This window comes from Balaenoptera ricei, chromosome 3 (assembly GCF_028023285.1).
Source record: "Balaenoptera ricei isolate mBalRic1 chromosome 3, mBalRic1.hap2, whole genome shotgun sequence".
Classification (NCBI taxonomy): Eukaryota; Metazoa; Chordata; class Mammalia; order Artiodactyla; family Balaenopteridae; genus Balaenoptera; species Balaenoptera ricei.
The window spans coordinates 149908178-149929133 of NC_082641.1; the positions used below are offsets into that span (position 1 = coordinate 149908178).

Here is a 20956-nt window from a genome sequence, read left to right on the forward strand (position 1 = left end):
TCATAATTATATCGTGTTCTCTTGTAATATAGGGACTCCCTCATTCTGCTCAAGCTTGTTAATTGGTGTAGTAGAGCATTTCCCAAAGTATGTTCCACTAATCACTAGTTTCTACTTATTTAAGTTCTGTGGTATAGTAACATGGTAACTGCCACACTAGGCCAGACTAAAAGTTCCTCTATTATTTAAACATTTTTCTTTTAGTATGAAAAATTTTAACATATACACAAGAAGATGGAATAGTATAATAAACTCCCTTAGACCCAGCAACCAGTTAAGCATTAACAACTCGTGACCAATCTTGTTTCATCTCTATCCTTCTAACCACTTTATTTCTTTCTGTGTTTTTCTTGAAGCAGAATCCCAAGCTTCTTATCATTTCCTCCACAAATATTTCACATTGTATCTCTAGGAGATATAATCTATTCTGGTTGTGTCAGAATGAACATTTTGAGGGGGTCGGGATTGTTCTCCAGGAGCTTGTGAGTGTCCTTCCACATTCAAACAGCTCTGAGAACCTTTGTTAGCTGAATGTGTATCGTTTATGCATGAAGCTCCCCTACTTTTTCTTGAAGAATATTATATTTTCAGCTTGTTCCAATTGCTCCTTGAGCTAACGAATCCTGTACATTTATACATTTGTGCTGTGTAAAGTATTTGTCCTAAAGTTACTTCTTACAACTTTAGAAGGTGACCTCCAGTTTGCATTTAAATATGAAAGGTTTTAACCCCATTTTACAAGATTAAATTTGAAAATTTAATCTACTATTGTAGATTTTTGTTGATAGTGATATTACAGGTTTTTTCTAATATATACAACATAACTTTGCAAATTTTTTTTTTTACTTATTTTAATTTGTCACTGAAGAATTATTTAAATTAGCTGAGTAAAATTCTTTTAATTGACATATGTCATAATGTTTCATTTGACTCTGAACCTCTTTCAGGTGTTGGCCAAGCCTTTAAACCTTCAGGACCAAGGTCAGCAAAACCTAGTAATGCAAGTCTTGAAACTGGTCCTCAACTGCCTTAACTTTGACTTCATTGGCAGTTCAGCAGATGAATCTGCAGATGATCTTTGTACAGTACAGATTCCAACAACTTGGAGAACAAGTAAGAAAAAAGTTTAGTGTAAGGAATGGTCAACATAAAATACACAGGATTAGCAGTATAGTTGCTTTATGTGCAATTATCTCTGTTTTTTACTTGGCAATCAAAAAGTTCAAAAAAATTTGTAACCTAATGTAGCTGCTGATACCCAATGTTGAAATCTGTTTTCCTCAGTTCATATCATAGTAACCTCTATATTTTGATTTTGGAAAAAAGAAAAGACAACTCTAGATTTGGAGGACGACCAGTTTAGGTGGGGAAATGAAGAGCTCTGTTTTGAAATTTTCAGATAAACAGTAGGAGAGGATATAAACTTGGCAGGAGATATCAACATATTTTTCAAAGTTATAAAGAGAATGAATTAGAGTAGCTAACTTAGCAGAGCAGAATTGCAATTTACTTTCTTACAGAGAAGGACACCAAAAAAGAGCAAACTCACTTGCTCTCACACATCCCAGAAAGATGATGGCAATAGGGCTTTCCTATTGAAGTCAGAGGTAGGGAATTGGGCTGAAAGGACTTGGTAAAAAGTCTATGTTCTGCACAAACACCCCCGGGATCTTCTCTACCACCTCTGTGCAGCTCTGTGACTGCCCTTTTCCCTTCCTTCCCTATGTGTACTTCCGCCTCCATTCCCAAGACCAGAGCTTTTTTCCCTTGAGAAATTAAACTGGAGAGGTTTCGCATTCAGGGGTATCAGATATAGTAGAGAAACACCATACATTTGGTGAAAACTTCTAATATGGAAGTCAGAGACTAAAAGAAACAATTAAAAGGGACTTTGTATCTTGATAGTAGTGATGAATGCGTGAACCAACACATGTAGTAAAAATTGCACAGACTAAATACACATACACACACACACACACGAGTACATGTAAAACTGGGAAAGCCAAATAAGATTGGTGGATTTGATTTTATCAGTGTGCCTTCTTGATTGTGATATTGTGCTTTAGTTTTGCAAGAACTTACCATTTGTGGAAATGGGGTCAACAATACATGGGATCTCTCTGTATTATTTCTTGCAACTGCATATAAATCTGATTATCTCAAGAAATCTTTTTTTAAAAAGAGAGAGTTAGTAGAAACAGAGACAAAGTGAAGAGTCGAAGTAAATTTCAAAAAGGTTTAATTACTATCCTCAGAGAGATAAGAAAAGGTAATGCACTCCTGAAACATGAATAGGATATTGTTTCAAAAACGAAAGTTAAGACAGTGTTCCAAATATACAGGTTGCCCAAATAAGACATTCAGTAAAAGAGTTGGAAGATAAAGTTAAGGAAATATCCCAGAAAGTAGAACAAAAAAAGCAAGAAGAGATTTGATAGGAGAAAAAAATGCAAGAATATTGAAGCATGAAACTAGGAGGCTTGGCATCTGACTATTAGGAGTTCAAGAAAGGACAGGAAAAAACAGAAGGCAATTTGCAAACAATACCAAAAAAAATTCTCAGCAATGAGACACATAAATTTTCAGATTGAAAGATCCCATAAGTACCCAACATAATGAAAAAAAATACACTAAGCTTCATAATCATGACATTTCAGAATAACAAGGACAAAGAGAACCTAAAATCTACCAGAAGGAAAGTCACCTACAAAGCACTGGGATCAAGAATGGTATTAGATTTCTCAACAGTAGTACTGGAAGCTAGAGAACAATGGAGTAATATCCTCAGACTTCTGAGTGAAAATAATTTTCAAACTAGACTGAAATTACCAAGTATAAAAGAATAAAGATATTTTCAGACATGTAAATCGTTCTGAAATTTATCCCTTATGTACTTGCTCTTATGAAGCTACTTGACATACAAGCAAGAAAATAGAGGATATGGAGTTCAGGAAAGCTTTAACACAAGATGACTATCAGCAGACATTAAAAGGAGATAATTATGTAACACATTTTGGAACAGCCAGTCTAAGTTGAAAAAGGCTTCAGGAGGAAGGGGTGGGAAGATGGAAGTGATAGGTTATTTGATGCTATTGACCAGGTGGAAAATGGCATGAAGAACATTTTGCAAATCTGTCAGAGCATTTGGAAAGAATTAGTGACAGATATCGATCTACACAACTAAGCACAGAAAAGATGCTGTGATTAAATCCAGGGAGTGTTGGAAATGTGATATAATCATAGTATACTTGGCTTAGCTGTTAACATTATTTACATAGTCATAATAAGGTAAACACTTAGAATTGATTTAATTCCAAATTGTTACAACAGTGGATAGATTTTTGAGAGAGGATGGATTGTAGAAAGAGTGGTGGGAGTAGAGGGGAGAGTGTACCGTAACAAGGTCATTTGAGACCTAAAATAAAACAGTCAAAGACATGTAATACAGCATGTAATTTGGAAACATGTATTTAAATATAGCTAAGAGTTGAAAGGCAGTTGGAATGGAGTAGGGTACAGCTGTTTTTTACTATATACTTTTTAGTACTATTTACTTTTTGATACTATTTGAATTTTTAAATGTTTTTATTACCTTAATGTAAATGAAAATAATGAGAAGGTTCTCTAGGTAAGAACTGTAGGTGCTACATGGAAATAAGGAACATCTTAGCTAATTAATTTCTATCTTTGTATTATTTCATATTTCAAAGGAAAATAGCTAGGAATTAAAAAGGAATTAAGCCTAACTGCAAAGAAAGATTGGCCACATGCAGAGGTCTTGGAGTTTTTGGTTTGTATGATAATGTCTTACTATGTGAAGATCACTGAATTGAAAGTAATGGTGTTAGAATTTTTTTTTTTTTCCAGTTTTCCTGGAACCAGAAACATTGGATCTTTTCTTTAATTTGTATCATTCACTTCCACCACTCCTATCTCAGTTAGTAAGTAAAACTCATTCATTATTTCATTAAAAAGTACCTGTGATATTTATATAAGGGTGGTACATATTTACTTTATTTATATTCTTGATTAGGTTTACCTCTTATAAGAGATTCTTACATCATCTGGGATTTGTATTACGTAAGCTATTTTTCAGTTTCTATTTATAGTCCATAGTTCCCGTCATTTCACTGGTGAGCCCAAAACCCATAACTGGTGATTTAGTTCCTGCCTGTAGCCAAGACAACCTATCAACCTCTACGTATCTTTTTTCCTACTCAGTCCCCAGCTCTTCTTCTGGGCCTCAGTCCAGTAGTTTGCCACCCCACCTGTTACCTTCCCTTTTCTTAACCTCTCTAACTCTTTCTCCACTTTGCTTGGCTGCATGTCAGGCTTGCCGTGTGGCCCCCCATCAGATGTCTCCGAATGAGAAACAAAGGGGATCTGCTCACTTGATTTTGTGCTCATCACTCCAGTTGTTCATTTACTTTTTGAATCAAATTCTGTTGTGTGCTAAAAGATTCTTGAAACTCTTTGGTTATAGTATGGAACTTTGAGACTCTGTATCCCATCTTTGTGGAATCTAAAACAGAGACCAGGCAAGATTGAAAAAAAAAGAAAGTTGTTAGTTTAATATCTAAGCTTGTAGAAGTGAAGTTGGGGAATTCTTATATTGTCATTTCCTGAAAAAAAGATGTTCCACATTTAAAGTACATATCAGCAGTATGTTTGTTTAGATATGTTATCACCTAGAAGGGAGGAATAGGTTCACAAAAATACTCCCTCCCTTTCTTAGAAAACATGTTTGCTCTCAAATCGAGGGTTTTAAGGTGGTGGTTTTTAAACTGGGTTTCACAGGACACTCATGTTTCCAGGTGGTGCCACAGAACTTCAGCCTTCTGTCTTTTAACCAGAAGAGTCTTGTCTTTAGTTATTTAAAAACCATGGTTTCATGTACAGTTATGTTTTGGGATAAAACAAACAAGCTACTGGTGCTTAAAAAGTAGAGTGGAAAGCAACTGCTTTAAGAGAATGTAACTGACATTTATTGGGCATGCCCTATCCTATGATGCTTATCTCACTTCATCCTCACAGTGGCCCTGCAAGGTAACTATTGTTATCTTCCCTATGTAGACAAGGAAACAGATCCAGAATGGCCTAAGTGACTTTCTTCAGGGCAGTGAACTAAATTTTGGAGTTGAGATTCAAACGCAGGTGGTTTTGACCCCAAACCCCTGGATATTTTTATTACGCTAATGGTTCCTGAACCTTCTACACATCAGAAGGGAGTTTTGTTTTTTGGGTTGTTTGCTTGTTTTTTGTTTTTAACATTAAGGACTGTGGCCAACTGAGTAACATCTAAAAAGGCTATCCTCTGATTTTTGTCCCTATTCTCACCCTTGCCAAGAGAGCCAGACATTTTGTGTGAAATCTCCTAACTGGAATATTTAAATATTGACAGATAATTCTTTTTTTTTTTTTTTTTTTTAAAGTGGGCAAGTTTACATATGTGGGCCAGTTTGGCCTAAAAGTTGCCAGTTTTGGGCCTCTCAGTTAATGAACAAACAGGCTTCAGTGGGTTCCAGTAGTAGAATTAAGAACCCAAGAAGTGAAATTGGCTGATTAAGTATTAACTTCAGAAAGATAACTAGGCCACAGACACTTTGCAGGAATTTTTATACTGTATCTAACTTTTTCAGTAGCATTTTCCAAATTGTTCCTCAAGATATTAATAAATGGTGTGGGCAAGATGTTTTATCACCAGATAAATTTGGGACATGCTGGATTAAGTAAAGTTAAAGGATTTTTCCCACTTGTAGGATAGCGCAGTGCATATTGTACAGTAGTTTCCAAATGTATTCTACAACAAAACCATATTTTCTTTTTGATGAAACACCTGGTTCGTTGGTTTACAAACAGATTAGGCATCAAAAGCAATTGGGAGCCTTTGAGTGTATGCAGGTCCCGGCTCTGCTCTGGTGTATTTAATATATACAAAAATATTAGAGGAATTTTACACAGAAATAGGAATTCTAGTGGTGGGATTGACGGGTTATGGGTGGTGGTAATTATTGATGATGTTTAGCTTTCATTGTTTTTGGATTCTATAACACTATTTTATCATTAAAATTTTTAAAAATTTAAATGTAAAGAGTAGTGTTCCTTACATGTGGCCTTACATTAATTTTAAAGTTGAAATGAATTTTGTTGTTCCTGTTTTTAGGCACTTTCATGTTTAGTTCAGTTTGCTTCTACAAGAAGGTCCTTATTTAGCAGTCCTGAACGTGCCAAGTACCTTGGTAATTTAATCAAGGGAGTAAAAAGGATACTTGAAAACCCTCAGGTATTTTTGAAATAATTTAATTAATACTTACCATATTTAAATACAGTTTTTCTGCTGAAAGGTGCATAATAAACATGACTTTATTACGATTCTGGAAGAAAATAAGTATCATATTCTACTTTCTTGGATCTCATTTGTAGTATAAATGGGCAGTTTTTAAAAGTGAATGTTTTCCTGACTGACTGCTGTGTTGTTCTTTTTATTTTTCCTGTTCTTTTAGGTAAATATGAATAGAGGTTGTATATCTTATTATGCTTCTGCTTTTTACCATTGTACTTTGCTTGCACGTCTTAAATTACTGAAGTGATTAATTCAGAGTCATATCTACCTTCTAAACTAGAAGACAGTATAAATCTGGATGTTAATATTGGAATAAGTGGTTTTAAATTATGAAATAATATCTTTTTTGCCCTCTTGTGGACAATAAAAGTTTGTAGATTTTTAAATCTACTCTCTATGTTAACTGCAAATCTTCAGTGGCTGTGTTCATTTCAGAGAATTGCACAGCCATTATAAATTAGTGATTTTGGATGCCTAGATAAAATTTGTTTCACTTTTGGTTTTGGTTTAAAATATCTGTAATGAAAGTATAAATTGTAAAAGGTTAAATGATGATTTAAGGAGGTTTATCTAAGTCTCTTGGTTATTAATAACTTAGGGGGGACATATAATATCTATACCTAAAGAAAACATTCTTACTCTTTAAAGAACAGTCGTTTTTGCACATTAAGAGGTATTTTATGTGTTGTGCATTCGTTTTATCTTTTCACTGTTGGCATATCTGAAATTTTTGTGTTTTGCTGATAAATGGGATTTTTACCAATATATCGATACTTTAAAATTTTTAGTTGTTCAGCTCACTATCATCAGTCAGTATGTGGAAGATAATATGCTAATATCAGATAATTCTCTTAATTGATTTTCCAATATCCTCATGTTGATGTTTTATGGCTCTAAAAGTTAATTTGAATATTATATATATTTTTAGAATTATAAGTATGTATTAAAAGACCCATGAATACAAAATATATTTTTAAATTAGTCCTTAATAATTAGAAACTATGTTATATTTTTTCATGGGTTGAAATTTTTTACAAACTCTTTCAGTATTAAACAGATACTGAAAGATACTTGAATTCTGTTTCATGCCAGCTATAGTGCAGAGTTCTCAAACTATAAAGATAATAACACACATGTCCTATCTTCAAGGAGCTCACTGGGGGCACCTTTCTTGGTCTTTCCTTTTAACCTGTCCTCCCCACAAAGTTACCTCTGTGTCTTGTAGTACTTTTTTTAAACTTTCTGCTCTACATTGCAGCAGTTTATTTGAATGTCTTAAGAGACAAGGAGTTGCTTGAGGACATAATGCCTCTAGGTACTCAATAAATATTTGTTGAATTAAAAGATGTTTCTGTTGTTTGTGGGTACACATTTAATGTAAGTCTAGTGGTATTGCTCTTTTCCAGGATTTCAAGAGCCAATTCTTACTTTCCATCTTAAATATTTTTCAGGTCTTGTATTGACTTCTGTTTAAGTCACAAGATACACTCTCTCTCTCTCTCTCTCCCCACCCTTTTCTCCTCTCTTTTCTGTCTCTCATGCAAATTTTTTTGGGCTAATATAATGGTTCCCAAACGTTATGATTTAGTCATCATGGTCAAAGCTTCCTCCAAAGCCTCTAGTTCGGATTCCTTATTATTAATCATTTAGGACAACATTAAGTCGAGTAGGAATCATTTGGTTTTTTGTTTTTAAGATTTTTAAAAAGCCTTTCTTTTTGTCTCATAATTTAGGGTTTGTCCAATCCAGGTAATTATCATGAATTTTGTCGATTTTTGGCTCGTTTAAAGACAAATTACCAGCTGGGAGAATTAGTTATGGTGAAGGAGTATCCTGAAGTTATCAGATTGATTGCTAATTTTACCATTACTAGCCTACAGGTAAATAAAAATATATAGTTGATGTTAAACTGTAGATAGTTTTAAAACCCTTTCTTGGTAAGATTTGGTAGGGATTTTTAAAAACATTTATTAGAGCACTTTGCTAAAAATGTTCATTGCAAGATTTTAGGTAAAAAACTTCTTTGTAACAAATTTTATAATAATAAAAATTTAGAGGCCATCTAAATATCTAATAATTAAAGACCGAATTGAGACGCTGTAGCAAAATCTATGTGGAGAAATGAAATAAAGTTTTACAGATTAGTTTTTGGAAAAATTCTTTTTATAAGTTTGGGGGGAAGTTTTAAAACCATATTTTCCACATGATATCAACTCTGTGAAAAAATATTCCTGGAAAGATTAGAAGGAAGTTCACAAACATTTAACAGAATTTGCTATTTTAAATGTTCATTGGTTATAATCGGAATAAGAGTTTATTTTGAACTGTATGTTTACTAATTTTGCCTCTGCATTTCTTATTCTAGGAAGACATAATGTCATTTTAAATAACGTTTGCTTTATTTTTTTGTAGCATTGGGAATTTGCTCCCAACAGTGTTCATTATTTATTAACTCTCTGGCAAAGGATGGTAGCATCAGTTCCTTTTGTGAAATCAACTGAACCCCACTTATTAGACACTTATGCACCAGAAATCACGAAGGCCTTTATCACTTCTCGGTTGGAATCTGTTGCCATAGTTGTGAGGTATTGAAAACTAAATGTTTTTGTTGTATTTTCATCTTCTGCATCTTGGAATTTTTTTTAAATGGAGGTATAATTTACCTATGGTAAAATTCACCTTTTTTAGTATACAGTTCTCTGAGCTCTGACAAGTGTATGCCGTTGTGTTTAACAACACAATCAAGATATAAAATAGTTCCATCACCCCAAAAAGTTTTTTTAGGTTCCTTTGTAGTCAGACCTTTCCCCATCCTCAGCATCTGGCAATTATTGATGTTTTGTTCCCTAAAATTTTTGTCTTTTTTGGATGTTATTACATAAATGAAATCATACAGTATGTAGCCCTTTAGTCTGGCTTCTGTCACTTAGCATAATGCATTTGAGATTCTTCCATTTTGTGTCAGTAGTTCTTTACTTTTTATTGCTGAATAGTATACCATTTTATGGATATATCACAGTTATTAGTCCACTCACCTATTGGTGGACATTTGGGTTCTTTCTGTTTTTGCCTTTATGAGTAAAATAGCTGTAAGTGTTCCTATACAGATTTTTGTATGAATTTAAGTTATTTCTCTTGGATAAATTCCTAGGTGTGAGATTTCTGGGTTGCCTGGTAAGTGTATATTTTACTTTATAAGAAATTGCCAAACTGTTTTCCAAAGTGGCTGTATCATTTCACGTTCCCACCAGCAGTGTATGAAAAATCCAATTGCTCTGCATCCTCACCAGCACTTGATATTGTCAGTTTTAAAAAATTTTAGTCATTCTAATAGGTGTGGTGCCTCATTGTGGTTTCAAATTGCATTCCCTTAATAACTAACAATGTTGAGGATCCTTTTATGTGCTTATTTACCATTTGTATATACTCTTTGGTAAAATGCCTGTCAAATATGTTCCCATTTTTTTATTGGGTTGTTTATTTTCTTATATTGAGATTAGAGAGGTCTGTATATTCTGGTCACAAGTCTTTTTATCATATGTGTTTTGCAAATATTTTTTCCCAGTCCTTTGCTTGCCTCTTCATTTCCTTAACAGAGTGTTTCAAAGAGCAGGAGTTTTAAAGTTTAATGAAGTCCAATTTATCCTTTATTTTTTTCTTCTAGAAGTTTTATAATTTAAATTTAGGTCCATAATCCATTTTGAGTTAATTTTTATATGATATGAGGTTTAGACTCAATGTTCTTTTTCTTTCCTTTTTTTCTTTTTTGCATAGGGAAGACCAGTTATCCCCAACACCATTTGTGGAAAAGACTGTCCTTTCTCCATTGAATTGTCTTTACTCTGTTTTCAAAAATTAATTGACCACATATGTATGGTTCTATTTTTGGACTCTATTCTCATTAGTCTATGTGTTTCTCCTTCTGCCAGTAGCCCCTGCCTTGAGTACTGTAGCCTTATAATAAGCTTTGAAATCAGGTAGTGTGAATTTTCATCTTGGTTTTCCCTTTTTAAAGGGCTCTTTTGTTTTGGCTCTTTTACTTCCTTTGCTTTTCTGTATAACTGTTAGAATCATCTTGTCAGTATCTACAAAAAAAAGTCCTGCTGGAATTTTGACTAGAATTGCATTGAATTTGTAGATTAATTTGGAGGAAGAATTGACATCTCAGCAATATTGAGTCTTTTAGCCAATGAGCATGTTTATCTTTTAATTTATTTAGTTCTTCTGTGATTCCTTTCATCACTGTTTTGTATTATTCAGTCTTTAGATCTTACATATATTTAAGATTTAATTAGTGTTTTATGTTTTCTGGTGCCTTTGGAGATACTGTTTTTTAAATTTAAATTTCCAATTCATGTTAGTATATAGTAATGAATTCTATATATTGACCTGTATTGCTAGCACCTTGGAAATACACTCAGCTGTTAGTACTAGTAGCTTTCTTGTGGTTCACATTTTCAAATATAGACATTTTATTTCTTACCTTCCAGTCTATGTCTTTTATTTCTTTATCCATGATAGAATTTTTATTTAACATAAATAAAGCTTATTTGTGGTGAATAAAAGTACATCTCATTCTAATGTCATCTGCAATCCTTTTCTTATATATTTGCAGAGATAATTTAGATGATCCACTGGATGATACCGCCACTGTGTTTCAGCAGTTGGAGCAGTTGTGCACTGTTAGCAGATGTGAATATGAGAAGACATGCACTCTTCTTGTACAGTTGTTTGATCAAAATGCACAGAATTACCAAAAGCTTCTGCATTCAGCTTCTGGAATAACTGTGGACATGGCAATTCAGGAAGGTCAGTAAATTTTATATGACCATATAAATAATATAATAATATGGTAGTATGTTGAATTTTAAGTAGCTTCATTAATCAATTTATTTAATAATTTTACTGCAACGTATTTTTGTTTATTTCCCCCAATTCTATTCCTCTAATAATCCATTAATTTTATTAACCTTCTGGGTATTTTGGTGGCTTGATGGTTTTAGTTCTTTATAAGATTCACAGGGAATATTTCTCTCTGGCTTCAGTATCAAAAAAAGCTGATAATGATCTTTGAGTAGAGTTTATTAACTTATAACTATCCTTTAACTAATCATGTTTCCTTCTTTGCTATATCTGACTGCAAATTCAGAGCCCAGTTTTAGCCAGTAAAAATTTACTGAAGACCTCATCGTGGTTTTGCATTTGTTCACTTGCCTTCACCATGGCTTTATTTTATTATTATATTTTAATTTCTCAATTTCCTCTTTATTTTTCATTCTTTACTGAAGGAGAATTTATCGATTTCTGTATATTTCCTTAATACGAAAGGATTTTCAGGAACATAGGGAATTAAATACACTTTTCAGATTTTAAGTGGGATAACTTATGAGAATGGAACTGGCTATATACATTTCTAATAGGAGGCAGTTTAATTACAGTTCCAGGATGTTTTTTTCTTTCATATTTGTTTGGAAAGTGAGTGGTAAGGGATGATAGTCAAACTTTGAGTGATTTTCCATTTAAACTCTTTTAAAAAATTTCTTTAAAAATTATCCTATACATTTACGTACTGTCTTCTAAAAATACCTTTTATTCATTATCTGTTTTTTTGGTTTTTGTTTGTTTTCTGAGTCACACAATACTGCTCAGCGGCGGGTAGAGGAATAGTTAACCTTCTTGAAATGTTCTCTTTTATTAGTATCTCATTATTTATAAGTTAGATGGAGGAGAACTAACATTTTGCTTGGTAGCATCTTGTTGTCATGACTGATTTCTTTCTTTAGCACAAAAGGGTATTTATATGTTTTGAGACATAGTAACTAGCAGTAACAAACACCGTCACATAGCAGCTTAAAGAACAGGTCAATACCAATATCTTTGCTGTTCCCTTTTTCCTACCAGCAAAAAATTCTTGATGTTTGTTTGTTAATTGATGCCTCTTCTTCACAGTTTTACTGCATATGTATGTACTCTGAAAATAATGCATGGTTTTGCATATTTTTGAACTTTATACAAATAGAATCAAATTATTTATTCTTTTACAACTTGCTTCATTATTTTTTCTCAATGTTGCCTTCGTGAGAGTTTGTGTTGATGCTGTAGCTATAGTTCCTTCATTTGTACTGCTGCAGTTCTGTTGTTTGAATACACTGCAATTTATTGATGAATTTTCTTGTCAGTGGGTATTTGTGTTTTCTGTTTTCTGCTAATGCAATGAATGCTGCTGTAAAGATTGTTATATATATTAATTACATAGTCAGCTTCAGTAGACAATGCCAAACTATATTTTACAAAGTGATTGTACTACTTTATATCCCAACCACTCTGATCTAGATCCTCACCAATGGCTCATAATGTTAGACTTTTTGTCAGGCTAGTTGAGGTAATATACCTCATGCATATTTTACTTTTCACTCTCATGATTATTAATGAAGTTTAGTGTTTATGTTTATGTTCTTTCATCATCAGTGATATATATGTTCATGACTTTTGTTCATTTCCTCCTCGCCATTTGGATTATTTTGTTCTTTTTTTTTTTTTTTTTTACTAATGGAGCTCTTTATAATATTTTAACACTAATCCTTTAGTTGTTTGAATTGTAAATATTGTCCTCAAGTTTGTGACCTGTTTTTACATGTAACTTTAATGTGTCTGTTCTCTTAGTTTTCATATCAAATTTTATTTTAATTAATTCACCCAATCTTTTGAAGAGGTATTATATTTACGTTGTCCAGAAAAGAGAAATTAAAATGTGTTCTGTTCCAGTCCTATAATCTGTCCTACTATTCTTCACTCTAACAAATAACGATTCTTATTGGTTTTGCATCTTTCCAAATTTTCTGTATGCATGTACAATTAGGAATATATAAGTTCTTATCCCCTTTTATTTACATGGAATGTGGCATACCACACTCACATTCTACTCCTTGCTTTTTCTCATTTAACAATGTATTTTATAGCTATTCTCAAATCAGTATACAAAGAATACTTAATTTTTATAGATGAATAATATTTATTTTTTGAATGTATCATAATTTATTTAACTATTCTCTCCATTGTTGAGAGTCATTTGAGTTGTTTGCCATCTTCTGCTATTAAAAGTAATGCTGTACAGATTAACCTTGTACTTGTCATTTTATATTTATGCAAGTGTATCTGTAGGATACATTTCCAGAAGCAGAATTACTGTTGGGTAGAAGGGTTAATGTGTTTGTAATTTTTATAAATATTTCCAAATTACTCTCTGTAAGGACTGCACCAATTTACTTGTCCACCAGCAGTCTATGAGAGTTCCATGTTATTGCCTTCACAGGACAGTATTACCAAGCTTTTGAATTTTTGGCAATCCTATAGGTGAAAAATGATTTCTCAGTATAATTTAACATTCTCATATCAGTGAGGTTAAGCATTGTTTATTTAAGAGCTATTTGGTCTTCTTTTTATGTAAAAGAATTACTCATTTTTTTGGCTTATTTTTTTGTTGTTGGGTTTATTGGTTCTTTTTTTCTCATTGATTTTTTTTTTCTTATTGACTTTTAAGAACCCTTTATATGAGCCCCTTGTCTGTGTTGAGTTGCAAATATCTTTTTTCTTTTTTTTGAGTGTACAGTTTGAATTTAGTAGATACATAGCCATGTAACTACCACCACATTCAAGACAGAGAACCTTATAAATAATTTTCTCATGCCTTTTGATCCATTTTCCTAACTCTTTATCCAGGTAACCACTGGTTTTTGTCACTATGGTTCATCTCTTTTGGGTTTCTGTGTAAATGAAATCATACAATAACTAGTCTTTTGTGTTTGACTTTGTTTGCTTAGGATAATGTTTTTGAGAGTCAAACATATTGTATATATAAATATTTTGTTCCTTTTTATTGCTATGTAGTATTCCATAGTATGGCTTTTTCTTTAGTTTGTCTAGCTGTTTACCACTTAATGGACATTTGAGTTATACTTGCAGTTTTTGCCTGTTATGAATAATGATGTTGTGAATATTTGCAGACAAATCTCTGTATGTACTTAAATTGTCATTTCTCTTGGGTAAATACCTGTGACAGTTTGCTGGGTCATATGAGAAATGTGTGTATAATATTATAAGATACTACTACGCTATTTTACAAAGTGTACCATTTTTCATTCCCATTAAGAATGATCCACATCTTCATCATCATTTGATATTGTCTTGTTAACTTTAGCCATTCTACTGGGTATCTAGTAGTAGTATCTCATTGTGGTTATACTTTGAATTTCCTTGATAATTAATGAAGTTGTGCTTTTTTGGCCATTCTTATATCTTCCTTTGTGAAATGTCTGTTCACATTTTTTGCCCATTTTTATATTGGGTTGTTTGTTCTTTTGTACATAGTCTTATTATTGAAATTGTAAGTGTTTTATATATTCTGTATACAGTCCCTTTTTCACATACATGTTGCAGATATTTTCTTCCTGTCTGTTGTTTGTCTTTTCAACTGTCTTTCAAAGGGCAGAGTTTTAAATTTTGATGATCTGCCTTTTCAATTTTTTCTTCATGGCTTATGCTTTTTATATTTAAGAAATCTTCTGTAACTGGAGTCACGAATATGTTCTATATTTTTCTTCTAGAAGTTTAATAGTTTTAGCTATTATGTTTAAGTCTGTGATCCACTTTGGGTTAATTTTTGTGAATGATGTGAGGTAAGGATAAGGTCCCCTCCCCAACATGTACAGTTACCAAGTTGTTCTAGCACTGTTTGCTGAAAAGACTATCTTTTTTCCTATTGAATTATCATGTACCTTTGTCAAAAATCGGTTGACCGTAAAAGGCTAAGGTCTGTTACTAGACTCTATTCTGTACCATTGATCTAAATGTCTATCCTTATGCCAATGTTATACTGTCTTGGTTACTATAACTTTATAAGTCTTGAAATCAGGTAATTTAAGTCTTTCAGTCTTGTTCTTCTTTCTCAAAATAGTTTTGTGTTCTACATCTTTTGCTTTTCTGTATTAATTTTAGCATCAACTTGTCAGTTTCTTAAAAAAAAAAAACTCATTAGAGTTTTGATTGAGGTTGCCTCAATCTATATATCAGTATGGTCCATCTTAATATCCAGTTGATGGACATGATATATTGCTCCACTTATGTAGGTGTTTTAAAGTTTTCTTTGCAATGTTTTATTGTTTTCAGTTCATAGGTATTAAAACTCTTTCACAAAATTTATTCCTATATAGTTTGGTGCTGTTGTAAATTTTGATTACTCTTTGCTATTTTATATAAGACCAGAATTGATTTTTGTCTTTGTGTCCTGTGATTTTGCTAAATTTACTGATTAGTTCTAATAGCTTTTTTTGTAGATTCTTTAGGATTGTTTTATATGATCATGTCACCTAAAATACAGTTTTATGTCTTGTCTTCATGCCTTTTATTTCTTTTTCTTTCCTTATTCCACTGGTAGGACCTTTAGTACAATGTTGAACAAAAGCGATAAGAATGGATATTCTGGCCTTGTTTCTGTTTGTACATAGAAAGCATTGAGCCTTTTACCATTGGTAATAAATTTGATGAAGTTCCCTTCTGTTTCTCAGGCTATTTATAATGAGTGGGGCATTGATTTCTTTGAATGCTTTTTTATGTACCTACTCAAATGACCTTTGTTTTCTTTTTTATTTTACTAATATAATGAATTATATTGGTTGATTTTTCTGTTAAACCAGCTTTCCATTCCTAGGATAAATCCTGCTTGGTTACGATACTGTTCCTTTATATAGTGTTAGAGTCAGTTTGCAGAAGTTTTATTTTACATTGATGTTCATGAAGGATATTTTTCTGTAGTTTTCTTTTTTTGTGATGACTTTGCTTTTGGTAACAGGATAATACTGGCCTCATAAAATGAGTCAAGAAGTGTTTCTTCCTCCTTCTTTACACTCTGAAAGAGTTTGTGTTGTATTGGTATTATTTCTTTCTTAAGAGTTTGATAGGATTCATCAGTGAAGCCAGTGGGCCTGGAGGGTTTATTGTTATGAATGAAATTTTGTTAATTGGTATAGGACTATTCAAATGTTCTCTTTCACCTGGGGTCAAATTTAGTCATTTGTGTCTTTCAAGGAATTGGTCCTATTTTTAAATTTACTGGAATAAAGTTATTTCTAATATTTCATTATTATTCTTTTAATGTCTGTAGGATCTGAAGTGATGTCTTTTCTTTTATTCTTCCTATTTTAAAAATTGAAGTATACTTGCCACATAATATTATTTTCAGATGTACAACAATAATTTGGTATTTGTATATATTAGGAAATGATCACCAGAAAAAGTCTAGTTAACATCCATCACTATACATAGTTAAACATTTTTTTTCTTGTGATGAGGACTTTTGAGATCTACTATCTTAGCAACTTTCAAATAATGCAATACAGCATTATTAACTATAGTCACCATGCTGTACATTACATCTCCATGACGTTTATTTTATAACTGGAAGTTTGTACCTTTTGACCCCCCTTCATCCATTTGATAATTTTTGCCCTTTTTCTTTTTTCCCCTGATAGACTAACTAGATATTTATCAACTTTGTTAATCTTTTCAAGAAATCAACTTTTAGTTTCACTGATTTTCTTTCTTTCTTTTTTTTTGGTTTGTTCATTTTTTATTTCATAAGTTTTTTGGGGGGGGCTTTATTATGTTCTGCCTTATACTTGATTTTATTTGGTCTTTTTTTCTAATTTTGGATGGAGGCATCACATCTTTAATTTTTAGATTTTTTTTGTATTCTAATAAAAACATTTAAAGCTATAAATTCTGCTTTGAGCATTGCTTTAGCTGCATATCATGAATTTTGATCTTTTATTTTCATTATGATTTAGTTAAAAATATTTTCTAGTCTGTTATTTCTTTGTTAGTTTATGGATTATTCGAAGTATGCTTTTATTTCCAAATATTTGGGGTTTTCCTAGTTGTCTTATTGTTTCTGATTTCTAATTTAATTCTACCTTCGGCAAATATCATTTTGTATGATTTCAGACTTTAAGTTTATTGAGACTTGTTTTATGACCCAGCATATGGTCTTTCGTGACAAACAGACCATGTACGCTTGAAAAGAATATGTATTTTACCATAGCCATAGTTGGGCATAGTAGTATGTAAATAGAAATTAAGTCAAGATGATTAATAGTATTGTGCAGATATTCTTTGTTTTTACTGATTTTTTTCTGTTTTTTTGGAGGGGGGCCTATTTCTATTATTTACAGAGAAAGAGGTATTAAATCTCCAAATATGATTGTGGAATAGTCTGTACTACTTTTTATTTTTTTAATTAAAAACATTTTTTTTCTTTTTGCCTGTGTTGGGTCTTCGTTGCTGTGCGTGGGCTTTCTCTGGTTGTGGTGGCTTCTCTTGTTGCGGAGCACAGGCTCTAGGCACACGGGCTTCAGTAGTTGCAGCACACGGGCTCAGTAGTTGCAGCACACAGGCCCTAGAGCGCACGGGTTTCAGTAGTTGTGGCACGCGGGCTCAATAGTCGTGGCTCGCAGGCTCTAGAGCACAGGCTCGGTAGTTGTGGCACACAGGCTTAGTTGCTCCGCGGCATGTGGGATCTTCCCGGACCAGGGATCGAACCCGTGTCCCCTGCACTGGCAGGTGGATTCTTAACCACTGCACCACCAGGGAAGTCCCATATACTACTTTTAATTTTCAATTTTTGCTTCATTTAGACATTTATAATTTTTTGTTTTCCTTGTTAATTGATCCTTTTATCTTAAAATCCACCACATTTGATATTACTGTAGCCAGTGCCATCTTATGCTTTCTGTTTACATGGGATATCCTTCACCATCCATTTACTTCCAGTCTGTCTGTGTCTTTGTTTTTAAAGTGTGTCTCTTGTAGACAGTGTATAGTTCTTCCTTTAAAAAAAAAATCACTGCTGACCATCTCTGTCCTTTAATTGAAATGTTTGGTCCATCTACTAAATGGGGTGGAGGAGGACTATCAACTCAATACCATTTAAACTGCTTCCTTAGAATAAGGTTTTTCATATCACATTAGTAGTCTGTATTTAGGCCACTCGCTGTGTGAGGTCTGAATTGAGGGATTTTTCCTTCTTTCCTGTGACTAACATGGAAATCAAGTTAGACAATTTTCTGTTTTGTCTTTCTTTGTCTAGGGCAGACAGTTCACTTTCTTGCTAAGGGTGTAAGAGTTTCTTGTTGGAGTCCTCTTATTGGGCATGCCCTAGGCTTTGTCCTTTGTCCTTCAAACAAGAAGCTCAAGTTCTCTAGTTGTTTCTATGCATATATCTCTCAGTTTCAGCCCAGACATCTATTTGGGCCTTTGCGGATTTATTTTACTTTCTTACCAACTCAGTAATATATTTGGTGCCTTTGTGCAAATTAGAAAAAGCACCCAGGCAGGTATAATATGCTAGTATGGTGAGTAGAGTACAGGCTGGATTTCAGTCCCCGCTTGTCCCTTCAGTTCTTTTTGTAGATATGTGGCTGCCCTGTAAGCCTGTCTTATAGTGTTTTGGGTTTTGTTTTTTTGGTTTTTTTTGTTTTTCCTGATGACACAATGGCAGCCTTATATAATATCTTTTCTGATTCATTTTTTATATTAATTCAGATTATGTTATAATTTGGTTCATGTTTAACCAACTACCTATAAAAATCACATTTTTTGTTTTTGGTTTTATATCACAATTAGTGTTTGCTTCTTAAAAGTAAAGAATTAGTAGTAACTTTCACTTCAATGTGGTCAACTACATGCTCTGAAAGGCCTTTGAGCTGCAAACAGTCAGATCCTGCATTGCTTGGCTTGAAATAAGTATATGAAATTTCTGAGGTTCCTACTCCTCCAGTCTGCTCTCCTCCACTTCTCTGTCCCTCTCTCTTCTGACTACTTCCCCCTCAAAAAATGAACTTTAACCAGAATGAACTGATGGGTAGCAAACAAGGGCAAAAAAGGCAGTGTTGCCTTTAAAGGCAAATTATCAATGATTAAATTGGTGACAAAACCTTAGCCTAGTAGCAAAGTCAGCGTACTGAACTTGGGATTCTTATATTAAGTTGAGCCCTTGAGAGGGGATATACTGGTCTGAAACTGGTAGATCCCCTTGCCTTCCAGCAAAAAAGTAAATTAAAATCTTCTGTAAAGAATAGCAACCATACTTTAGTGCCTTAAGAATCCTGCAGATTAAGAGCAGTCAATTAACTCTTCATGATTTCAAAAATAACCAGCACACAAACAACAAAACAAGGTACCATGACTGAGCACTAACAAAAACAGTGAATGGTTTATTTGATTCAGATCTCCTCAAGGACTTAAGATACTGGAATTTTATAGGAATATAAAATAATTATGTATGAAATGTTTAAAGGAAAAAGAACTACAGATGAGCAAACAAGAGAATGAAAAATGACCAGGCAGATTGAAGAAGACTCAAATGAAACTTTTATTATTGAAAAAAATATTTTTTGTGATCTAAAATTTAATGAATTTTTTAAACAGTAAATTAGAGCCTGCTGAGGAAAGAATTAGAAAATTGGCAGTTAGATTTGAAGAAATTTTTAAGAATGTGGGGAAACAAGGAAAGTAACTTTTTTTTTTTTTTTAAACTGGTGAAGGATTTATTTTTCTATTTTTTATTAAAAAAAATTTTTTTGGCCGCACCTCACGGCACGTGGGAATCTTTGTTCCCCGACCAGGCATCAAACCCGTGCTCGCTGGAAGTGGAAGTGTGGAATCTTAACCACTGGACCACCAGGCAAGTCAAAAGTAGCTATTAAAAGAGAAGTTAAAGGATGGAATGAAAAGTTCAGATATGTCAAATTGGATCCCAGAAGATGGAATAGAGAGAATGGAACAGAAGCAATAACGGAAAACATTCTTTCTGAGAATTCTTTAGAATTAATGAAAGACGACATGCATCTGTCAATACAGCAAATCCAAAATGTACCAGTCAAAAAAAAATAGCACTTTAGTCAAACTGTGTTGCTCCAAAGACAGAAAATCTCAAAAGCAGCTTAAAGAGTGTAAAATAGAGTGAAAAACTCACTTCTCAACAGTAAAAATGTAAGCCAGAAGATTGTGGAATATTATTCTCAAAAAATTGAGTCAAAGTAATGGCCATCATATAACTGTATGTCAGCAAAAGTATCTTTCATGAACAAAGATACTGAAACCACTTTTGGACAAGTGAAAACAGAATTTTTACTACCAGTAGATCTTTACTGAGGTTCTTTATTAAAAGTTTTCATTAAACGTTCTAAAGATTATTTTTCAGGAAGAAGGGACATGATTCCAGAAGGAAGGAAAGGAACACACAGAAATTGGTAAACACACAAATCTTAACAAACATAGCCTTATATTTTTAAAAAAGTTATTGTTTTTAACTTGTGAAATTAAAAAAGAAGCTACCATAAACAGTAGTACATGAGAGAGGGATGTGATAAGAATTAAAATTGTCTTAATGCTTTGTTTTATTTTGGAAGAGAATTAAGATGGTAAAATTTCAAGAGTAACAAAAGTGTAAGATATGTGATTAACTTCCATCACACAGTAGAGGAAAAATAATGAAATAGGTAGACATGCAAACTCAGTGTTTTAAAAAGCCAAGAAAAGAAAAGAGAGACAAAAAGAAAG

The 20956-nt window shown here is 32.9% G+C and overlaps 1 protein-coding gene across 4 annotated transcripts in view; it reads left to right on the forward strand.

The window, feature by feature from the left end:
* Positions 1-20956, forward strand: part of RANBP17 (RAN binding protein 17) — a 322665-nt gene that overhangs the window by 32050 nt on the left and 269659 nt on the right. For all 4 annotated transcript variants that reach the window (XR_009502445.1, XM_059917665.1, XM_059917663.1 and 1 more), the window contains 6 exons: positions 948-1113; positions 3868-3941; positions 6164-6283; positions 8077-8223; positions 8756-8928; positions 10959-11152. Coding sequence is in view for 3 of the 4 variants with exons in the window: in XM_059917665.1 (XP_059773648.1) it covers positions 948-1113; positions 3868-3941; positions 6164-6283; positions 8077-8223; positions 8756-8928; positions 10959-11152 (874 nt within the window). In the remaining variant the exon portion in view is untranslated. The remainder of the gene's footprint in view (positions 1-947; positions 1114-3867; positions 3942-6163; positions 6284-8076; positions 8224-8755; positions 8929-10958; positions 11153-20956) is intronic.